Raw genomic sequence first — 18,807 nt, forward strand, 5'->3', positions numbered from 1 at the left:
ACTTTAGTAAACGCTCCTATGGGTCGCATTTCATGAGTTAAAATATTGTCGATAGGAGCTCAACTTTAGTAAACGCTCCTATGGGTCGTATTTCATGAGTTAAAATATTGTCGATAGGAGCACAACTTTAGTAAACGCTCCTATGGGTCGCATTTCATGAGTTAAAATATTGTCGATAGGAGCTCAACTTTAGTAAACGCTCCTATGGGTCGTATTTCATGAGTTAAAATATTGTCGATAGGAGCTCAACTTTAGTAAACGCTCCTATGGGTCGTATTTCATGAGTTAAAATATTGTCGATAGGAGCTCAACTTTAGTAAACGCTCCTATGGGTCGTATTTCATGAGTTAAAATATTGTCGATAGGAGCTCAACTTTAGTAAACGCTCCTATGGGTCGTATTTCATGAGTTAAATATTGTCGATAGGGGCACAACTTTAGTAAACGCTCCTATGGGTCGTATTTCATGAGTTAAAATATTGTCGATAGGGGCACAACTTTAGTAAACGCTCCTATGGGTCGTATTTCATGAGTTAAATATTGTCGATAGGGGCACAACTTTAGTAAACGCTCCTATGGGTCGTATTTCAAGAGTTAAAATATTGTCGATAGGGGCACAACTTTAGTAAACGCTCCTATGGGTCGTATTTCATGAGTTAAATATTGTCGATAGGGGCACAACTTTAGTAAACGCTCCTATGGGTCGTATTTCAAGAGTTAAAATATTGTCGATAGGGGCTCAACTTTAGTAAACGCTCCTATGGGTCGTATTTCATAAGTTAAAATATTGTCGATAGGGGCACAACTTTAGTAAACGCTCCAATGGGTCGCATTTCATGAGTTAAATATTGTCGATAGGGGCACAACTTTAGTAAACGCTCCTATGGGTCGTATTTCATGAGTTAAAATATTGTCGATAGGAGCTCAACTTTAGTAAACGCTCCTATGGGTCGTATTTCATGAGTTAAAATATTGTCGATAGGAGCTCAACTTTAGTAAACGCTCCTATGGGTCGTATTTCATGAGTTAAAATATTGTCGATAGGAGCTCAACTTTAGTAAACGCTCCTATGGGTCGTATTTCATGAGTTAAAATATTGTCGATAGGAGCTCAACTTTAGTAAACGCTCCTATGGGTCGTATTTCATGAGTTATAATATTGTCGATAGGGGCACAACTTTAGTAAACGCTCCTATGGGTCGTATTTCATGAGTTAAAATATTGTCGATAGGGGCACAACTTTAGTAAACGCTCCTATGGGTCGTATTTCATGAGTTAAAATATTGTCGATAGGAGCACAACTTTAGTAAACGCTCCTATGGGTCGTATTTCATGAGTTAAAATATTGTCGATAGGAGCACAACTTTAGTAAACGCTGCTATGGGTCGTATTTCATGAGTTAAAATATTGTCGATAGGGGCACAACTTTAGTAAACGCTCCTATGGGTCGTATTTCATGAGTTAAAATATTGTCGATAGGAGCACAACTTTAGTAAACGCTCCTATGGGTCGTATTTCATGAGTTAAAATATTGTCGATAGGGACACAACTTTAGTAAACGCTCCTATGGGTCGTATTTCATGAGTTAAAATATTGTCGATAGGAGCACAACTTTAGTAAACGCTCCTATGGGTCGTATTTCATGAGTTCAAATATTGTCGATAGGGACACAACTTTAGTAAACGCTCCTATGGGTCGTATTTCATGAGTTAAAATATTGTCGATAGGAGCACAACTTTAGTAAACGCTCCTATGGGTCGTATTTCATGAGTTAAAATATTGTCGATAGGAGCACAACTTTAGTAAACGCTCCTATGGTTCGTATTTCATGAGTTAAAATATTGTCGATAGGGACACAACTTTAGTAAACGCTCCTATGGGTCGTATTTCATGAGTTAAAATATTGTCGATAGGAGCACAACTTTAGTAAACGCTCCTATGGTTCGTATTTCATGAGTTAAAATATTGTCGATAGGGGCACAACTTTAGTAAACGCTCCTATGGGTCGTATTTCATGAGTTAAAATATTGTCGATAGGGACACAACTTTAGTAAACGCTCCTATGGGTCGTATTTCATGAGTTAAAATATTGTCGATAGGAGCACAACTTTAGTAAACGCTGCTATGGGTCGTATTTCATGAGTTAAAATATTGTCGATAGGGGCACAACTTTAGTAAACGCTCCTATGGGTCGTATTTCATGAGTTAAAATATTGTCGATAGGGGCACAACTTTAGTAAACGCTCCTATGGGTCGTATTTCATGAGTTAAAATATTGTCGATAGGAGCACAACTTTAGTAAACGCTCCTATGGGTCGTATTTCATGAGTTAAAATATTGTCAATAGGGGCACAACTTTAGTAAACGCTCCTATGGGTCGTATTTCATGAGTTATAATATTGTCGATAGGGGCACAACTTTAGTAAACGCTCCTATGGGTCGTATTACAAGAGTTAAAATATTGTCGATAGGGGCACAACTTTAGTAAACGCTCCTATGGGTCGTATTTCATGAGTTAAAATATTGTCGATAGGGGCACAACTTTAGTAAACGCTCCTATGGGTCGTATTTCATGAGTTAAAATATTGTCGATAGGAGCACAACTTTAGTAAACGCTCCTATGGGTCGTATTTCATGAGTTATAATATTGTCGATAGGGGCACAACTTTAGTAAACGCTCCTATGGGTCGTATTTCATGAGTTAAAATATTGTCGATAGGGGCACAACTTTAGTAAACGCTCCTATGGGTCGTATTTCATGAGTTAAAATATTGTCGATAGGAGCACAACTTTAGTAAACGCTCCTATGGGTCGTATTTCATGAGTTAAAATATTGTCGATAGGGGCACAACTTTAGTAAACGCTCCTATGGGTCGTATTTCATGAGTTAAAATATTGTCGATAGGGGCACAACTTTAGTAAACGCTCCTATGGGTCGTATTTCATGAGTTAAAATATTGTCGATAGGAGCACAACTTTAGTAAACGCTCCTATGAGTCGTATTTCATGAGTTAAAATATTGTCGATAGGGGCACAACTTTAGTAAACGCTCCTATGGGTCGTATTTCATGAGTTAAAATATTGTCGATAGGAGCACAACTTTAGTAAACGCTCCTATGGGTCGTATTTCATGAGTTAAAATATTGTCGATAGGGGCACAACTTTAGTAAACGCTCCTATGGGTCGTATTTCATGAGTTAAAATATTGTCGATAGGAGCACAACTTTAGTAAACGCTCCTATGGGTCGTATTTCATGAGTTAAAATATTGTCGATAGGAGCTCAACTTTAGTAAACGCTCCTATGGGTCGTATTTCATGAGTTAAAATATTGTCGATAGGAGCTCAACTTTAGTAAACGCTCCTATGGGTCGTATTTCAAGAGTTAAAATATTGTCGATAGGAGCACAACTTTAGTAAACGCTCCTAAGGGTTGTATTTCATGAGTTAAAATATTGTCGATAGGAGCACAACTTTAGTAAACGCTCCTATGGGTCGTATTTCATGAGTTAAAATATTGTCGATAGGGGCACAACTTTAGTAAACGCTCCTATGGGTCGTATTTCATGAGTTAAAATATTGTCGATAGGAGCACAACTTTAGTAAACGCTCCTATGGGTCGTATTTCATGAGTTAAAATATTGTCGATAGGGGCACAACTTTAGTAAACGCTCCTATGGGTCGTATTTCATGAGTTAAAATATTGTCGATAGGAGCACAACTTTAGTAAACGCTCCTATGGGTCGTATTTCATGAGTTAAAATATTGTCGATAGGGGCACAACTTTAGTAAACGCTCCTATGGGTCGTATTTCATGAGTTAAAATATTGTCGATAGGGGCACAACTTTAGTAAACGCTCCTATGGGTCGTATTTCATGAGTTAAAATATTGTCGATAGGGGCACAACTTTAGTAAACGCTCCTATGGGTCGTATTTCATGAGTTAAAATATTGTCGATAGGAGCACAACTTTAGTAAACGCTGCTATGGGTCGTATTTCATGAGTTAAAATATTGTCGATAGGAGCACAACTTTAGTAAACGCTGCTATGGGTCGTATTTCATGAGTTAAAATATTGTCGATAGGAGCACAACTTTAGTAAACGCTCCTATGGGTCGTATTTCATGAGTTAAAATATTGTCGATAGGGGCACAACTTTAGTAAACGCTCCTATGGGTCGTATTTCATGAGTTAAAATATTGTCGATAGGAGCTCAACTTTAGTAAACGCTCCTATGGGTCGTATTTCATGAGTTAAAATATTGTCGATAGGAGCTCAACTTTAGTAAACGCTCCTATGGGTCGCATTTCATGAGTTAAAATATTGTCGATAGGAGCTCAACTTTAGTAAACGCTCCTATGGGTCGTATTTCATGAGTTAAAATATTGTCGATAGGGGCACAACTTTAGTAAACGCTCCTATGGGTCGCATTTCATGAGTTAAAATATTGTCGATAGGAGCACAACTTTAGTAAACGCTCCTATGGGTCGTATTTCATGAGTTAAAATATTGTCGATAGGAGCACAACTTTAGTAAACCCTCCTATGGGTCGTTTTTCATGAGTTAAAATATTGTCGATAGGGGCACAACTTTAGTAAACGCTCCTATGGGTCGTATTTCATGAGTTAAAATATTGTCGATAGGAGCACAACTTTAGTAAACCCTCCTATGGGTCGTTTTTCATGAGTTAAAATATTGTCGATAGGGGCACAACTTTAGTAAACGCTCCTATGGGTCGTATTTCATGAGTTAAAATATTGTCGATAGGAGCACAACTTTAGTAAACGCTCCTATGGGACGTATTTCATGAGTTAAAATATTGTCGATAGGAGCACAACTTTAGTAAACGCTCCTATGGGTCGCATTTCAAGGAAGTGACAAATGACCTATATAGGCGTATAGGCTGGAAGACATGTTCACAATAGCAAAACCGTTTGAGTTAAAACTTGATGTTTTCTAAACCTAATTGTGTCCGCGACTATGACACTTAAATGTTTACATTGTGACTCAACTGGAAATATCGTAATATATACACTTGAACATGATAATCAGTGACTAGATTTTAAGAGGACAGCTCGCCTTAAGCAATCTGCCAGACGCTGCTCCGCATTGATTGGTTTCCTGAAGTTTGTGGTTTGTCTCATCAGATGCGGTGCCACTGTCTGGAGGAGCTCCTCAAACTGTCCAACGGACATTCGAAAGTAAGTGCGGGACCAGCCATGATAAAGTTTAGCTCCTGTAGAGATTAGCAGACTCCCCTTCAGACTCTGTTCTTTAAGACTGGGTGCACCCAAAACCTTCTTTTCGGTCTTTTTAAAGAAAACTAAAAGGATGATGAAGTGTCCGTGTTTTCTCAGCTGTCGCCGTAAATGTTTTGTTGGATCTCTGAAACGTCACAGATGTCGCAATTTTTTGTCACGGCTGATGTAAAGGGTTTTAACGTGAACTATTCACACGCAAAACATTCACTTTTTTGTTAGACGTCCGATGTGAAAGGGCCTTAATAAAACTCAGGACTTAAATGTATAATTGCACTGTAACAAGGACACCTTAAAATAAGGTGAAACCCAGTAGTTTTGTGGATATTTTGAAATAAGATCACAATTACAGTTATGACAAAACAGTCCCAAATGTGAAATTTAAATCTAATTATTGTAATTATTGTTGTAACTACAGTAACGTTTAGTTTGCTGATGTCCGTTAATGCAATGATGAACTGCACGTTTACAGCATTTATCCATTTAGGTCAAAGTTAAAATCTACATATAGTTTGCATTCCAAGTTGTATAATATATAATGAAGTAACACATAGAACAGTGAGAAATATATATATAGTTTTATATAGTATTAAGATTCAGAAATTGTACTTTTTTGTACTCAATAATTGTTCTTGTACAGTAATTGTACTCAGTAGTTGTACTTTCTGGAGGGCTAACAATACTCTGTGCACATGGAAAAGTGATTGAAGAACGAGACAGAGTAGTCGGATCGTCAAAAGCTGCTCCTGCAGAGTCTTCTCCACTCCATCATGTCAATCAGTCTTATTTTCTGTCCGCTGTGCGAGCTAATCAGTGATCAACATTCGAGCATGATGCATTTGGATTGTGTCAGTGCATCTTTGTAAACACACTGCGGCTTCTATATAGCGAGAACAATTGCTATACATGTAACCAGAGGGAGTTGTGGCTCGGCGCAGAGATTAGAGTCTTCATTTCATCCCTGTTGTTAGCATTCTCCCTCAACAGGCGGCGATTATCCACTAACACAGGTTGGATTTGAATCTGATATCACTGAGTAAAGCTTTCTCGTGGCCTCAGCCCTATTGTATTGATTCGGCTAGTGGCAGGTTCTTTTGCTGTGTAATAAGGTCTCAGCTCATTATATTCCCTAAGTGAAGAGTAAATTCCCCTGAGGCTTGTGTAATTGCATAAAGAACGCTCCAGATTCCTCCCGGCCCTGAACCCGGTCGAGGCTGGGAAACTGACAGGGCTGCTCATCTGCAATTCCTCCGCGTACGCAGAAGCCTCCACCAGCGAAAACATGCAATCATACACTAAACTATTCATGGCAGCAGACCCTCCTTCAGCTGTCCACCGTGTCTCAGATAAGCCTCTGAAGCAGGTTATTTGTTGTGGGGTGTAGCCGAAAGGCTTAGCTGTTTCTTTTGGAGCTTCACTGGAGTTTCGCACTGACAGATCGTGTTGAATGCAGCGCCGTGGCGTTTCTCTTAATAACAGCCCGAGTATCTTCCTCTTTAGATGTTGATTTTGCTAATATACACAAACCTTCAAAAGGAGAATCTTTTATGAAGGGGGATTAAGCCAATCTGTAATCACCATAAACAGATTATGTGCCATTAATTTCCCCAAATAACACAGTGCTCGTCCTTTCGTCGAGTGTGAGATAAATGGAGCTCTTTTATCTCCTAACAAACTGAATCTGATCCTCTCAAGAGACGCTGTTCGAAATGTCCCACGAATATGACCGCCACTACCTCGGGCTGTGAAAAATGTTGCACTTTTGTTATTTTTCACAAACCTCTCATCACAGTTATTCGATTAATTCTCACTTAAAGAAAGATTTGTGGCTGTAATTTAGTTTGATACACTCCTTTATTGCATTCACTTCGATATTACTGGGCTGTAAATGTGTGGAGAAATCTATCAAGTGTAACTGAGACTCAAGGACATCAGCCTCCCCAGATTGTATTCATTACACCTCGAGCAGAGGATAATTTCATTATTTCCAGTTCCAATCCTGCAGTGCGTTACAGTACCGGACCATCCCGGACGTGTCTGAAGCTCTCGAGCTGAGAGCCTCTACTTAAGACAAAAGAAAGTCTCTCTGGTTTAAAGTATCTTACTGCATATTACCCATTCTGATGGTCAATCATCATGCGCTGCAGTACTATAGATTGGATACCGCTGGATCAATCGCGTTCTTCTGAGGTAAATCCAGGGCTTATTCCTCACAGCGTGTCTTCTTCCAAACGCGATGAAAAGCAGATGAATGAAGAAGTTTGCTGTTTGTTTATTGAGGTGATGGAGGCGTTCACAGGTTCGCTCCTCACGTGGGTTATTAGCTCGTGGGTGTGCTCACATTAAAGAGAATGAGCTCAGAAGGGAAAGATTGTACATCTTGTCGGTTTAATACAGATTATATAAAAATAGAATATTTGTGTTTAACAATTTAAAAGGGGACACTTCAGGGTTTCTAAAGCGATATCTCATGTTTGTGTGGCAAGTATTCGCTGAGTTTCGTTTCATTTTTGTGACTCATTTCAGAAAGAAGTTTGGAGAGACTGAGATGGCAGAAAGCGCTTGTTTTCTTTTGTTTTTCTTTTTTAAGTGTTGTTGTTATTGTGAGCGTACACATATAAAAGTAGATGTGAATGTATTACTCATTTCTGTAGGAGAAAAACATGACCGAGTTATTTTCGCCAAGTGATCGCGCCAGCTCCGGCGCTGAGCCCTTTCACACTGGACATCATTTTGACACACAAATAGTTCACGCAATGGTTTTATTGGTTGATCAGCTGTTTGTGTAATGAGTGCTTCTTCAATCAATCAATCAATCAATCAATCAATCAATCAATCAATCAATCAATCAATCAATCAATCAATCAATCAATCAATCAATCAACTTTATTTATAAAGCGCTTTTACAATGACAATTGTTTTAAAAACGCTTGAATGTCATTTTTTTTACTTTGCTGCGACATAAAAGGCTTCAACCAATCACAAACAAGGAGGCAAACATGACGTCACAGCAACAGACAACGATAACATAATATTTTGAATTAAAATGTGTTGATTTTCTTCATATTAAGCCTAATTGTGTCCGTGACTATGGGAAGTAAACGGCAGCGTTTCCACTGTGGGACCAGTGCGAGCCAGGGCTTTCTTCAGGCCGGGCTGGGCTAATAGCCTCGGACCTGTAGCACCGAGTCCTAAACCACATTGTGGTTTTCTTTTGAACACTGAAGCTGTTGTCATTGTAAAAGCACTATATAAATAAAGTTAACTTGACTGTGTTTCCACTGTCGGGCCAGAAGCTCCACTAAAACCCGCCCGTAACACGCTCCTCTGGAACAACGTCACACAAACCCATCATCTTACCAACAAATGGATGTTTTATCAGATCGATAATCAGAAAGAAATCACTGTAAATTAGCGAGATCACAAAACCAACAATGATGAAAGCAGACGTTTGTTGGCATATTTTGCTGTTTACTTAAATATTTAAAACCCAAACATCAATGTTTTACCACAGTTTTACAACAATAGGTGATAAATTGATCATATATTAATTTGTCGAGACTGCACATAAGTTACAGATAAATAAAGTGGTATTTACCATTATTTCACAAAAGGAAGCGGACGCGTACGTCGTGTCTGTTTCTGTTTATTTGTAGTCACAGGACAGTAGGCCAATGTTTCACATTTAGAAAGAACAATCACTTCTACATGTTTTCCAACAAACCAACGGCCTGAGCAGCTTTAGCTCTCTCTCCCGTGACAGTCCCAAAGCGGTTATATTTTCAGTCAGAGAAACAGCGAGGAAGCTCCCGAAAAGTTGCTTTATTTTATATGCTGAGCTAAATATGGATTTCAGACAGTCCGGTATAAAGAGACAAGATATAGGCCTAAAGACAGATCAAATAAATACCAATTGTGATATCCTATACGTCTGATTTCTGCAAGCTGTCATATTTCTCATAGTGTGTGTGTGTGTGTGGGACAATATCCACCCACTTTTTACAACCAGTGATGTTGGGCTCACTCATTTTTATCGTCTCTAATTCAGCACATGTCTGTTTTACCCCTAACCAAGAAACAGTTATTATTAAACACATTAGATGCTTTATTTCCTCTATTTCCATTTTTATTTAAAATAAATGCTTTCCAATCTGATATGTGATGGAAAAAAGGGAGTAGAGCGAGTTTGGCAAAAGGCGGATTCGAGCCTCTGATCTGATCGCAATCTGCCAGACGCTGCTCCGCATTGATTGGTTTCCTGAAGTTTGTGGTTTGTCTCATCAGATGCGGTGCCACTGTCTGGAGGAGCTCCTCAAACTGTCCAACGGACATTCGAAAGTAAGTGCGGGACCAGCCATGATAAAGTTTAGCTCCTGTAGAGATTAGCAGACTCCTCTTCAGACTCTGTTCTTTAAGACTGGGTGCTCCCAAAACCATTTTTTCCCGTTCTTTTAAAGAAAACTAAAAGGATGATGAAGAGTCCATGTTTTCTCAGCTGTCGCCTCAAATGTTTTGTAATGTTGGAGCTCTGAAACATCTCAGATTTGCGTCACGGCTGAATGGTTTTGAGGAGAACTATTCACACACGAAATACTCGCTTTTCCGTTACATGTCCGGTGTGAAAGGGCCTTTAGATGCTGTGTGCAACCATGTTATTTCCTTGTGAAACAGGATATTCATTGAGAAAAGAGTGGGATGGGATTTGGTTTTTTCCATTGACGACTGATTAATGAAACGTTTTTTTTTAAATATCAGAACCCCTAAGATGGTTGAAAAGCCAACAGTAGTTATAGGGGCAAAATCAGTAAGACCTGGGGCGTCATTTATAAAGAAGATCCTTAATGTGAACCTACGATCGCTTCCAAAAATGTTCCCATGAATGATTTATAAAACGTCAAAAAGTGGATTTCACAGTTCATCTTGAGTTGAAGTGCATCTGAGGACGCCCACATCTTTGTTGTGTTTTATAAATGAGGCCACAGAAACATTCATTGGCAAATAATCAACCTGGTCTCATTGGCAAAACGAACCTGTGGCAACAAAATACATACCAATGAATACAACAGAAATTATCACTAGAGGCAGTACAACAGCATCGTTTTTATAGATTATTATTATTATTATTTTTTTACCATAGTCCATGATTTGTAAATGAATACATTTTGGAGTTTTCAACACTTAACCAGCTCCATATGTTCTGATTTTCTGACCTATCAAGCTTTCTCGATAGCTCAGCTTGTACAGATTTGTACTTGCAATGCTGAATGCTTGGGAACGAATCTCGTGAAATGAGTCATGATAAAAGACGAGTTCAAACACAATCTAGAATGATACAATCTTATTTTTGTCACATGTGCTTTTGTTAACACTATCGGGTATGTTTAGGGTTTAGTGTGGGTGTACGTTAAAAAACCAACGTGACAAAACATGCCAGATTCACGCACATCTGTTCCGTAAAAAACTACGCTTTTAGGGTTAGGGTTCGGTGGACATTTCACTTTGAAACTGTCGCAATATGGACACATTGGTACGTATTTTGTGCTTTGCAAAACGTTGCCACAGGTGTGTTTTTCCAATGAGACCAGGCTGACTTGAGGACTCTGACATGTACACTGCTCCATTTGTTGGACTTTTCTGACATACTGAGCTTGCTCGAACGCTCGGCTGGAACAGATTTGACCCAGCAATGCTGAAAGCTCAGGAATGAATCCCGTGAAAAACGAATCATGATAAAAGACGAGTTCAAAACACAAGCTAATATGACACGCATACAATCTTATTTTTGTAACATTTGCTTTTGTTAACACTATCGGGTGGCTTTAGGGTTTAGTGTGAACAGATTCACGCACATCTGTCTTGGTACGTATTTTGTGGTTTGCAAAAAACATTGCCACAGGTACGTGTTTCCAATGAGACCAGGCTGCAGCTAATCTTTTTTTCAGGTTGACTTGAGTACTCGGTAACACTTTATTTTGGAAGTCCACTTTAGACATTCTACTAACTATAAGCAACTTTGCAACTACATGTCAACTAACTGTCATTAGAGTATTTGTGGACTGTCTACTACCAGTCTACTAACAGTCTACTAATACTCTGAGAGTTAGTTGATATGTAGTAGCAAAGTTACTTATAGTTAGAAGAATGTTTAAAGTGGAATATCGAAATAAAGTGTAACTGAGTACTCTGATACTTACACTGCTTGTGCTTTTCACAGCGGATAAGGACGTTGACGACTACTACAGCAGGAAGAGGCATCTTCCGGACCTAGCGGCACGAGGAACTCTTCCTTTGCACATGATGAAGATGAACCAGGAGTCTCAGAGCAACCAACAGCAGCAACAGGCCCAACAGCAACAGCAGCCGCAGCAAGCGCCCCGCCAGCGTCCCCGCAGAGTTCAGAGGGCCATGTCCCAGGACCGAGTTTTGTCTCCAGAACGCAGCCAGGAATACCCCATCTCCCCCTACAGCATGTCTCCGTATGGGGGACGAATCCTGTCCGACGAGCAGCTTCTGTCGGCCGAGCGTCTGCGCTCACATGAACGGCTCATCTCGCAGGACCGCCACTACTCCCAGGACCGCATCCAGGATCGCCTACATTCCCAGGATCGCCTACATTCCCAGGATCGCCTCTACTCCCAGGATCGCCTCTACTCCCAGGATCCGCTGATTTCTCCTGACAAAATGATGTCCATAAAGCGCTCCGGGTTCCACAGTGACAAGTCCATGTCTAGAGCCATATCGCACACGGATGTGTTCATGCCCACCACGCCTGTCCTGGACCGCTATAAGATGACAAAAATGCACTCCCATCCCAGTGCCTCAAACAACACCCCACAGAACACTTCCACCATGAACCAGACGGCCTCCAAGAGACAGGCCTTCGCCTCCCGCCGCACGCAGACCATGGAGCAGCTGCATTACGTGCCGCAGCATCACCATCACTATCGCACAGGGAGCAAGACCGAAGTAACTGTTTAAAAACGGCTCGGGAACTCTTGGACAGCTGAGCCAGCGGAAGCAAGCAAGAGCCAGACTCGTCTCAAATCCGGACCTTTCCAGGAGTACTTCATTAACTGACCCAGCACCAGCTACTCTAGAGTCAATACCCAGACCATTCTGTGTGCATTTCCACTCATTAATGTGTGTTTGTTTATTACGAACGAGGACGGACTCACTTGTCAGATTCTGCATTCGTAAGGGCTTTGCATGGGGACGGCGTCAGAAGAAAGGACGAAAGGTATGGACATGGAACCGAACTGTAGAAAATTTATATATAAATACACACACACACACACATATATATATATATATATATATATAAATATATATAAATACAAATACTGTTTGTACTTCCGGTCCTAGTCAATAGCTTTAGAAGTTCTTATGATGTTCGCGCACTTCTTTTGGTGCCTCTACGAAAATGTTCCACTTCAACAACGAAACGTGGTTTTGTGGGTTAAAAAGCACAATCAAGAACCAGTTGAGTTTGGTTTGGTTCTGTTTTGTTCATTCGTTCTGTGGGTGATGATGGCTAGCATATATCAGTTTGTTCTTCAATTAATGGCCATTAATTCTTTTGCAAAGATGATTGTAAATAAGCTCTTTTAGCACCAGTAAATGGACGAGTCTGTTCTGGTTGGCATTTGTATTACTGTAGTTTGATTTTTAGAGATTCAAGACTTCTTCAGAACTATAAACAACCCACTAACCCAGTGTTGGACCATTTAAAGTAATATGATACTGTATGTGCGTCTGTTCAAATGTGTTTGTAGAATGAGAATCGGGCGAATGTTGCTGAAAAATATGACAACTGTTGATTTCTGGCTGTAGACTGTGTTGCAGTGACTCACAAGACAAATGAGTATATTATGCTTGTTGTAGTAGCTTCAAATAAACCGTCCTTATTTTTCTAAACATGATTTTTTTTTAAAAGGTTCATGTGCCTCAAAAAACAATGAAATATTAAAAAGTTCCAGTCTAATGATATGGTGGCTGAATTCAGGTGAGAAAATACACCTATTTTTTATAGAACAACTATGTATCAATCAATCAACTTTATTTTTATAGCGCTTTTACACTCACGATTGTGTCAAAGCAGCTTCAGTGTCAAACAGGACAATATTGCAACAAAATTATGTACTGAAAGGAACTTCTGTAGAACTCAAAATGAGAATTTTACACATTTAACTCTTTCCCCAATCGTGTTTTTCAAAAAAGTTGCTAGTCAGTCCCAGTATTTTCGCGCATTTTCAAAAAATGTCATGGCCCCCATATATTTTATGTAATATATCAAAAGAAAGAACAGAGTCTCCGTTTTAAATTAGCTTTATTCTAGCTTCATGCATTATTTTGTTATCAACACTTGAATGTGTGTAAGTTTCATAAAAAAGCGACATTTTAAGCAAAAAGCTGAGAAAATCAAGATGTCAAAGACTTCATCCAGATGGGATTCAGAGATGATCAAACAGATGGAGTCGATCGAGTCCATAAACACGCTAAAGTCCCAGAGCTCGTCCTGGGGACACATCTCATTCAGTAACTACAGATCGTTTGATTTATATGCTGTTTAATGTTAATGATTATTTAATAGGTGCATCTGCTCAGATATGAGTTTGCTTGTTTCTGCTTCTTCTTCACCTGTGTTTTGATCAGGAGATTCTGTAATCTTTCAGAAGTTGCATAACAGCACCTCCTACTAGTGAAACTATTGATTGCCGTTAAGTTCCTACGGCACATGGGGGAAGAGTTAATGAATGTGAACAAGGGAAAAATGACAAACAAGTGCCATAAAAGTCTCATCAAAGCCGCCGTATTTCAAACTGAAAGCTTCCTGTGATAGCTTTCTTGAAGAACATGTTCATGAGAGAAGTTCCGATGTCCAGTTTGTGAACAAAATGTTCTTTGAGTCCCAAAAGATTTTACTGAAAGGTTTTGGTTTGGTCATCTGGACCAACGTTATGATACTTGTATGGAGTTGATCCTAAATACTTCAGACCCTGTTCATTGTTATTGCCTGGGAAAAAAGCGTCCAGAACATTATTCAGAAATTCTTCTTTTGTGTTAAAGTTTTGGCATGAGGCAAACTCACATTTTCAGGTGCATTTTCCACCCAACATGTATTTCACCAGCTCTCTCTTTAGGCCATTGCTACATGACAACCTCGCTTCAAAGTCAGGAAAGCACTTATTCAGTTTTAAATGGTTGTTGGTATATTTAAAACTCATGTTGCAGTTCAACTTTGGACACACTTTTCTGAGAGAAAAAGAAATGCAATTACTCACACCTAGAAATCAGAACGGCACGACAAATCGTCACGTCTCCCAGCAGGGCTCTCCCATGCAGACGCCAACGTATCGGAAAACGAACCAGGCAAATATGCTTCGGCGACTAGGTGATACATTGGGTTATTTTATCATTTTTTTGGACATGTGAATTAATACCCGCTGCTTGCGTCCCAGCCGGAGCTGGCGAAACCTCCTTTAAATTCATTGAACTTCAGGGGTGAAAATGCAATTCTCACACACAAACAAAGCCTTTGGCATTTGCATTCCTTATTTGCACGAGCTTTAGGGGTGAGACGGACTCACATCTGCGTTCCTCGTACCTCTCTTCTTCCCTATCAGCATTTAGATGAGAATATGACACTTAAATGGAGTCTGAGTAGCAGATTGGCAGTAAAACCAGAAGCTAAAGCTTCCACTGTGTGCAAATGGCCGCTGACTAAAACATCACTCACATATGAAATAATGAAAAGCCCTCCGGGTCTCTGCTTCTGAGAGCAATGTCTTGTTCAGCCAAAACGCAATGTTTCCTGCTAAAATTTTCATCCCAGTAATGTTGAGGGATAAGGCAGGCGCTCCCTGTATGAATCTGAAACATTATTCGTTAATTATTTACCGTCTGTCAGTCAGAACGGCCGAGTGCAAAGACAAGAGATGCATTTTAACCGCAGTGGATGGAAAAAGGCTTTCTTTTTGTATCAGAAATGGGAGGTTTAGCCTTCAGCTGTGCTGTACAATAAACTGCAAACACACTGACTTTCCATCATTCTCTTAAGGACTCTCATAAGGCTTGAATACACCACATAAATCTTCATATTCCACATGGTACTTGTGAATAATATAGGCAATGGAGCATTTCTAAAGCTTTTAAAGAAAAAGAAGTGGCTCCAAGCACTTCCATTAAGTTTACAGTTTGCTCTTGTCTTAAATTACCATATTTTAGAAAGCCCAAGTGAAGAAACGCCACGATTCTCTGGAAATTAGCATACAGGCTGCTTTAATATTACATATACTGCGCCATCGCCGACTCTCGTGTAAGTCATTTCTCAAGACTGACCTGTAGCCTAGCAACCAGCGTTTCCCATGGAAATGATTAAAGCTCCTTCTTTAGATTCTGAGCAGGAACCAGGACTGATAGATTTCTGGCTTTCCCGGCGGTGCAAACATGCCCTGTGTGATGTCAGATGTGGCGTGTGCCACGCATGACGGATGAAGAGGTTTCACGTTACTCAATATCAGCTTTTTCTTTGACGGAAACTTCCTTTGTATTACTTTCAACACAATATTATATTTTTAAAGGTCCAGTTCAACCCCAAATGTCATCATGTCTTTCTTTCAGAACACAAAATATGCTATAAAATGAAAAGTGACTCATTAAAGTTCATATGACTTGTGCACTATTTTCCAATGAATGCCCTTAACGCTCAATTGCGCTTGTGCATGTTCAAAATACACTATATCCCCAGAAGTGTTGTGCGCCTCTACACACACCTGAGCTCCCCATTGTTAACCCGTGGGGTTTAATCTGGAGTCGGCCCACCCTCTCTAACAGCTCCAGCTCTTCTGGGAAGGCTTTCCTCAAGGTTTAGGAGTGTGTTTATGGGGATTTTTGCCCATTCTTCTAGAAGCTCATTTGTGAGGTCAGGCACTGATGTTGGACGAGAAGGCCTGGCTCTCAGTCTCCGCTCTAATTCATCCCAAAGCTGTTCTATCGGGTTGAGCTCAGGACTCTGTGCAGGCCAGTCCAGTTCCTCCACACCAAACTCCTCATCCATGTCTTTATGGAGCGACGCTTTGTGCACTGGAGCGCAGTCATGCTGGGACAGGAAGGGGCCGTCCACAAACTGATCCCACAAAGGCAGGAGCGTGAAATTGTCCAAAATGTCTTGGTGAACCGTTAAGAGTTCCTTTCACTGGAGCTAAGGGGCCGAGCCCTGAAAAACAAGGGGTTGTTCCCAATGGCTTCCACTTTGTTATAATCCCACTAACAGTTGAGCGTGGAATATTTAGTAGTGAGGAAATGTCAGGAATGGACTTATTGCACAGGTGTCAGCCTATCACGGCCCCACGCTTGAGTTCACTGAGCTCCTGAGAGCGACCCATTCTTTCACTAATGTGTGTAGAAGCGTCTGCAGGCCGAGAGCTGGAGTTACACACCGTACTTCTGGCAATACAGTGTAAGTCTTAAAATATAGCACATATGTTTTATGATACTTATGGTGTCTGGTTTTATAAAGAAATGCCAACATTTGGTTGCTTGAGAACATGTATTAGATCAGACATCTGCAAAACCCCTCCAGTGAGGTTTAAGGTAATAGAAAGTGACGTAACCTAGTGAACTCGTTAGCATTGACGTGACCGCAGTCCTGACGCTGTATAATGAGCTGTATTGTGACCAACTTGATTAATTGCTTTCACCAATTTACCGTTCATTTAATCATGGACGGCTGCCAATGTCTCCGCACACAAAACTCACTCGTCCCGTCGGACGTTCTTATCTCCTCCACTGATATCCACAATCAATACAAAAGCAATCTGAGTAGAAAACCACATTTTCTTCTTTAATGCTTTCAAAATAAACCAGGAAAGATTCCCAGTCCCCACGATCCAATCTTCAGCTCGGTCACAGCCGTAAACAAACACAGTCTGCTTAAAACACACACACACACACACACACACACACACACACATGCACGCACGCACACACACACACACACACACAGAGAGAATGTGGTTTCCATGTAACACGGTCTCAGCTCAGGCTGGAGAAGTATGCGAACCCTTAATAAGTTTAATTTAATAGCCTTTAATTACCAATAATCTCCACCAAACGTCGGATCAGACCTGCACCGCTCTTCGAAATCGCTCTTTTGAGAATCTAAGTCTCCTCTGCAAAATCTCCTGAGATTGGGAACCGTCAGGGTTCATCACTAACCCTCTCCAGCTTTACGAAGTCAACATTTGTAAGCCTACTGTTCGTGATCTTCAGTTTTGAGATCACAAAAGCCTATTATAATGTATTTTTAATGAAATTCAAAATGGCCGCCTGTAAATGTAAATGTCTTTTCTTTGAGGTAATGCCATTGCTTTGATCGGGCTGTTTTGAAGTCCTTCTGTTTCCACCCTGAACGATGGAAATGTGTTTAAGCACACTCCAAAAAATGCTCTTCTTCCTCAGTATTTTTGTCTTGTTTCTAGTCCAAACATCTAAAAATTCTTAAAACAAGAAGTATTTACTAGACAAATGGAGTTTAAAAGTGCTGCGGTGGAATAAACGAGTAGCACATTAATCATATTTAACTGATGTGAACACAAACCAATTCCCTTTACATTTTGTGTCTGTTTATACAAATCGTTGGTATTTATTTCTTTACCGTGTTTGTCTTATATCCCTTACTCTGGCACACGGAGAGTGTGGAAGAAGCACACAAAGCTTGGTAATTGTATTCTGGATAGATTTATTGCTTTCTTCCACATGTTTAGTTTCCCCATGGCCTGTTTCACAGCTCAGTCTCTGTACGTGTTGTTAGCTTTTCTCAATAACAGATATCAGTGACCCTGGAGGCTGCGGAGTCGCACAAACACGACTGACGCCTCAGAGCTTCGATTGGGATATAACACAGAGGTGTAGAACAGAGGCACGCGAATCTGGGAGAGGGAGAATAAAGCAACACGTTTGAGAACTGGGTCAAAATACTTTTAATACGATTTCATGGATGACTTTGTGAACATTGCACTGGATCTCGCCTGTTCCCAACACACACACACACACACACACACACACACACACACACACACACACACACACACACACACACACACACACACACACACACACACACACACACACAATAATAACTCTACATGATATCTCACCAATTTCATTATAATATGTCAAGTCATAATGTCATATATTGTATATTCATTTTGGATTTACAGATCATTTAAAAAATCAGCATAAGACGGAAATTGAGACTGACTTTTCTATCCTATTGTGATGAATATCCAAAAGAAATATCTGATTACAGATTATGAGGGCACATACATAAAAACATTTATTATTTTTTATATTTCACTGCAATATTCCATAAATTTCCATGTTGAGTTCAGGCAGACTTTAAAGATTATATGATAGAACAATAAGTCACAAAACACCAAATGACTTGATAAATAATTCAAATTCACCAATATGTTTATTTAATGATAATTCCGTTAGATACATTTCTTGACAATAGTGATCATAATTAATAAATTAGGTTATATAACAACTTG

General features: G+C 39.9%; 1 protein-coding gene across 13 annotated transcripts in view; it reads left to right on the forward strand.

Annotated features, from left to right (window-relative positions):
* shisa6 (shisa family member 6) overlaps positions 1 to 13,238 on the forward strand; it is a 163,530-nt gene extending 150,292 nt beyond the window's left edge. For 8 of the 13 annotated variants that reach the window (XM_067430729.1, XM_067430735.1, XM_067430728.1 and 5 more), the window contains 3 exons: positions 5,144 to 5,197; positions 9,539 to 9,592; positions 11,469 to 13,238. In XM_067430729.1, coding sequence (XP_067286830.1) covers positions 5,144 to 5,197; positions 9,539 to 9,592; positions 11,469 to 12,232 — 872 coding nt within the window. In that variant the 3' untranslated portion in view covers positions 12,233 to 13,238. The remainder of the gene's footprint in view (positions 1 to 5,143; positions 5,198 to 9,538; positions 9,593 to 11,468) is intronic. The other 5 variants (XM_067430737.1, XM_067430739.1, XM_067430740.1 and 2 more) reach the window with 3 other exon arrangements.
* Positions 13,239 to 18,807: the final 5,569 nt, after the last annotated feature.

The sequence above is a fragment of the Pseudorasbora parva genome, chromosome 21 (genome assembly GCF_024679245.1).
Source record: "Pseudorasbora parva isolate DD20220531a chromosome 21, ASM2467924v1, whole genome shotgun sequence".
Lineage (NCBI taxonomy): Eukaryota > Metazoa > Chordata > Actinopteri > Cypriniformes > Gobionidae > Pseudorasbora > Pseudorasbora parva.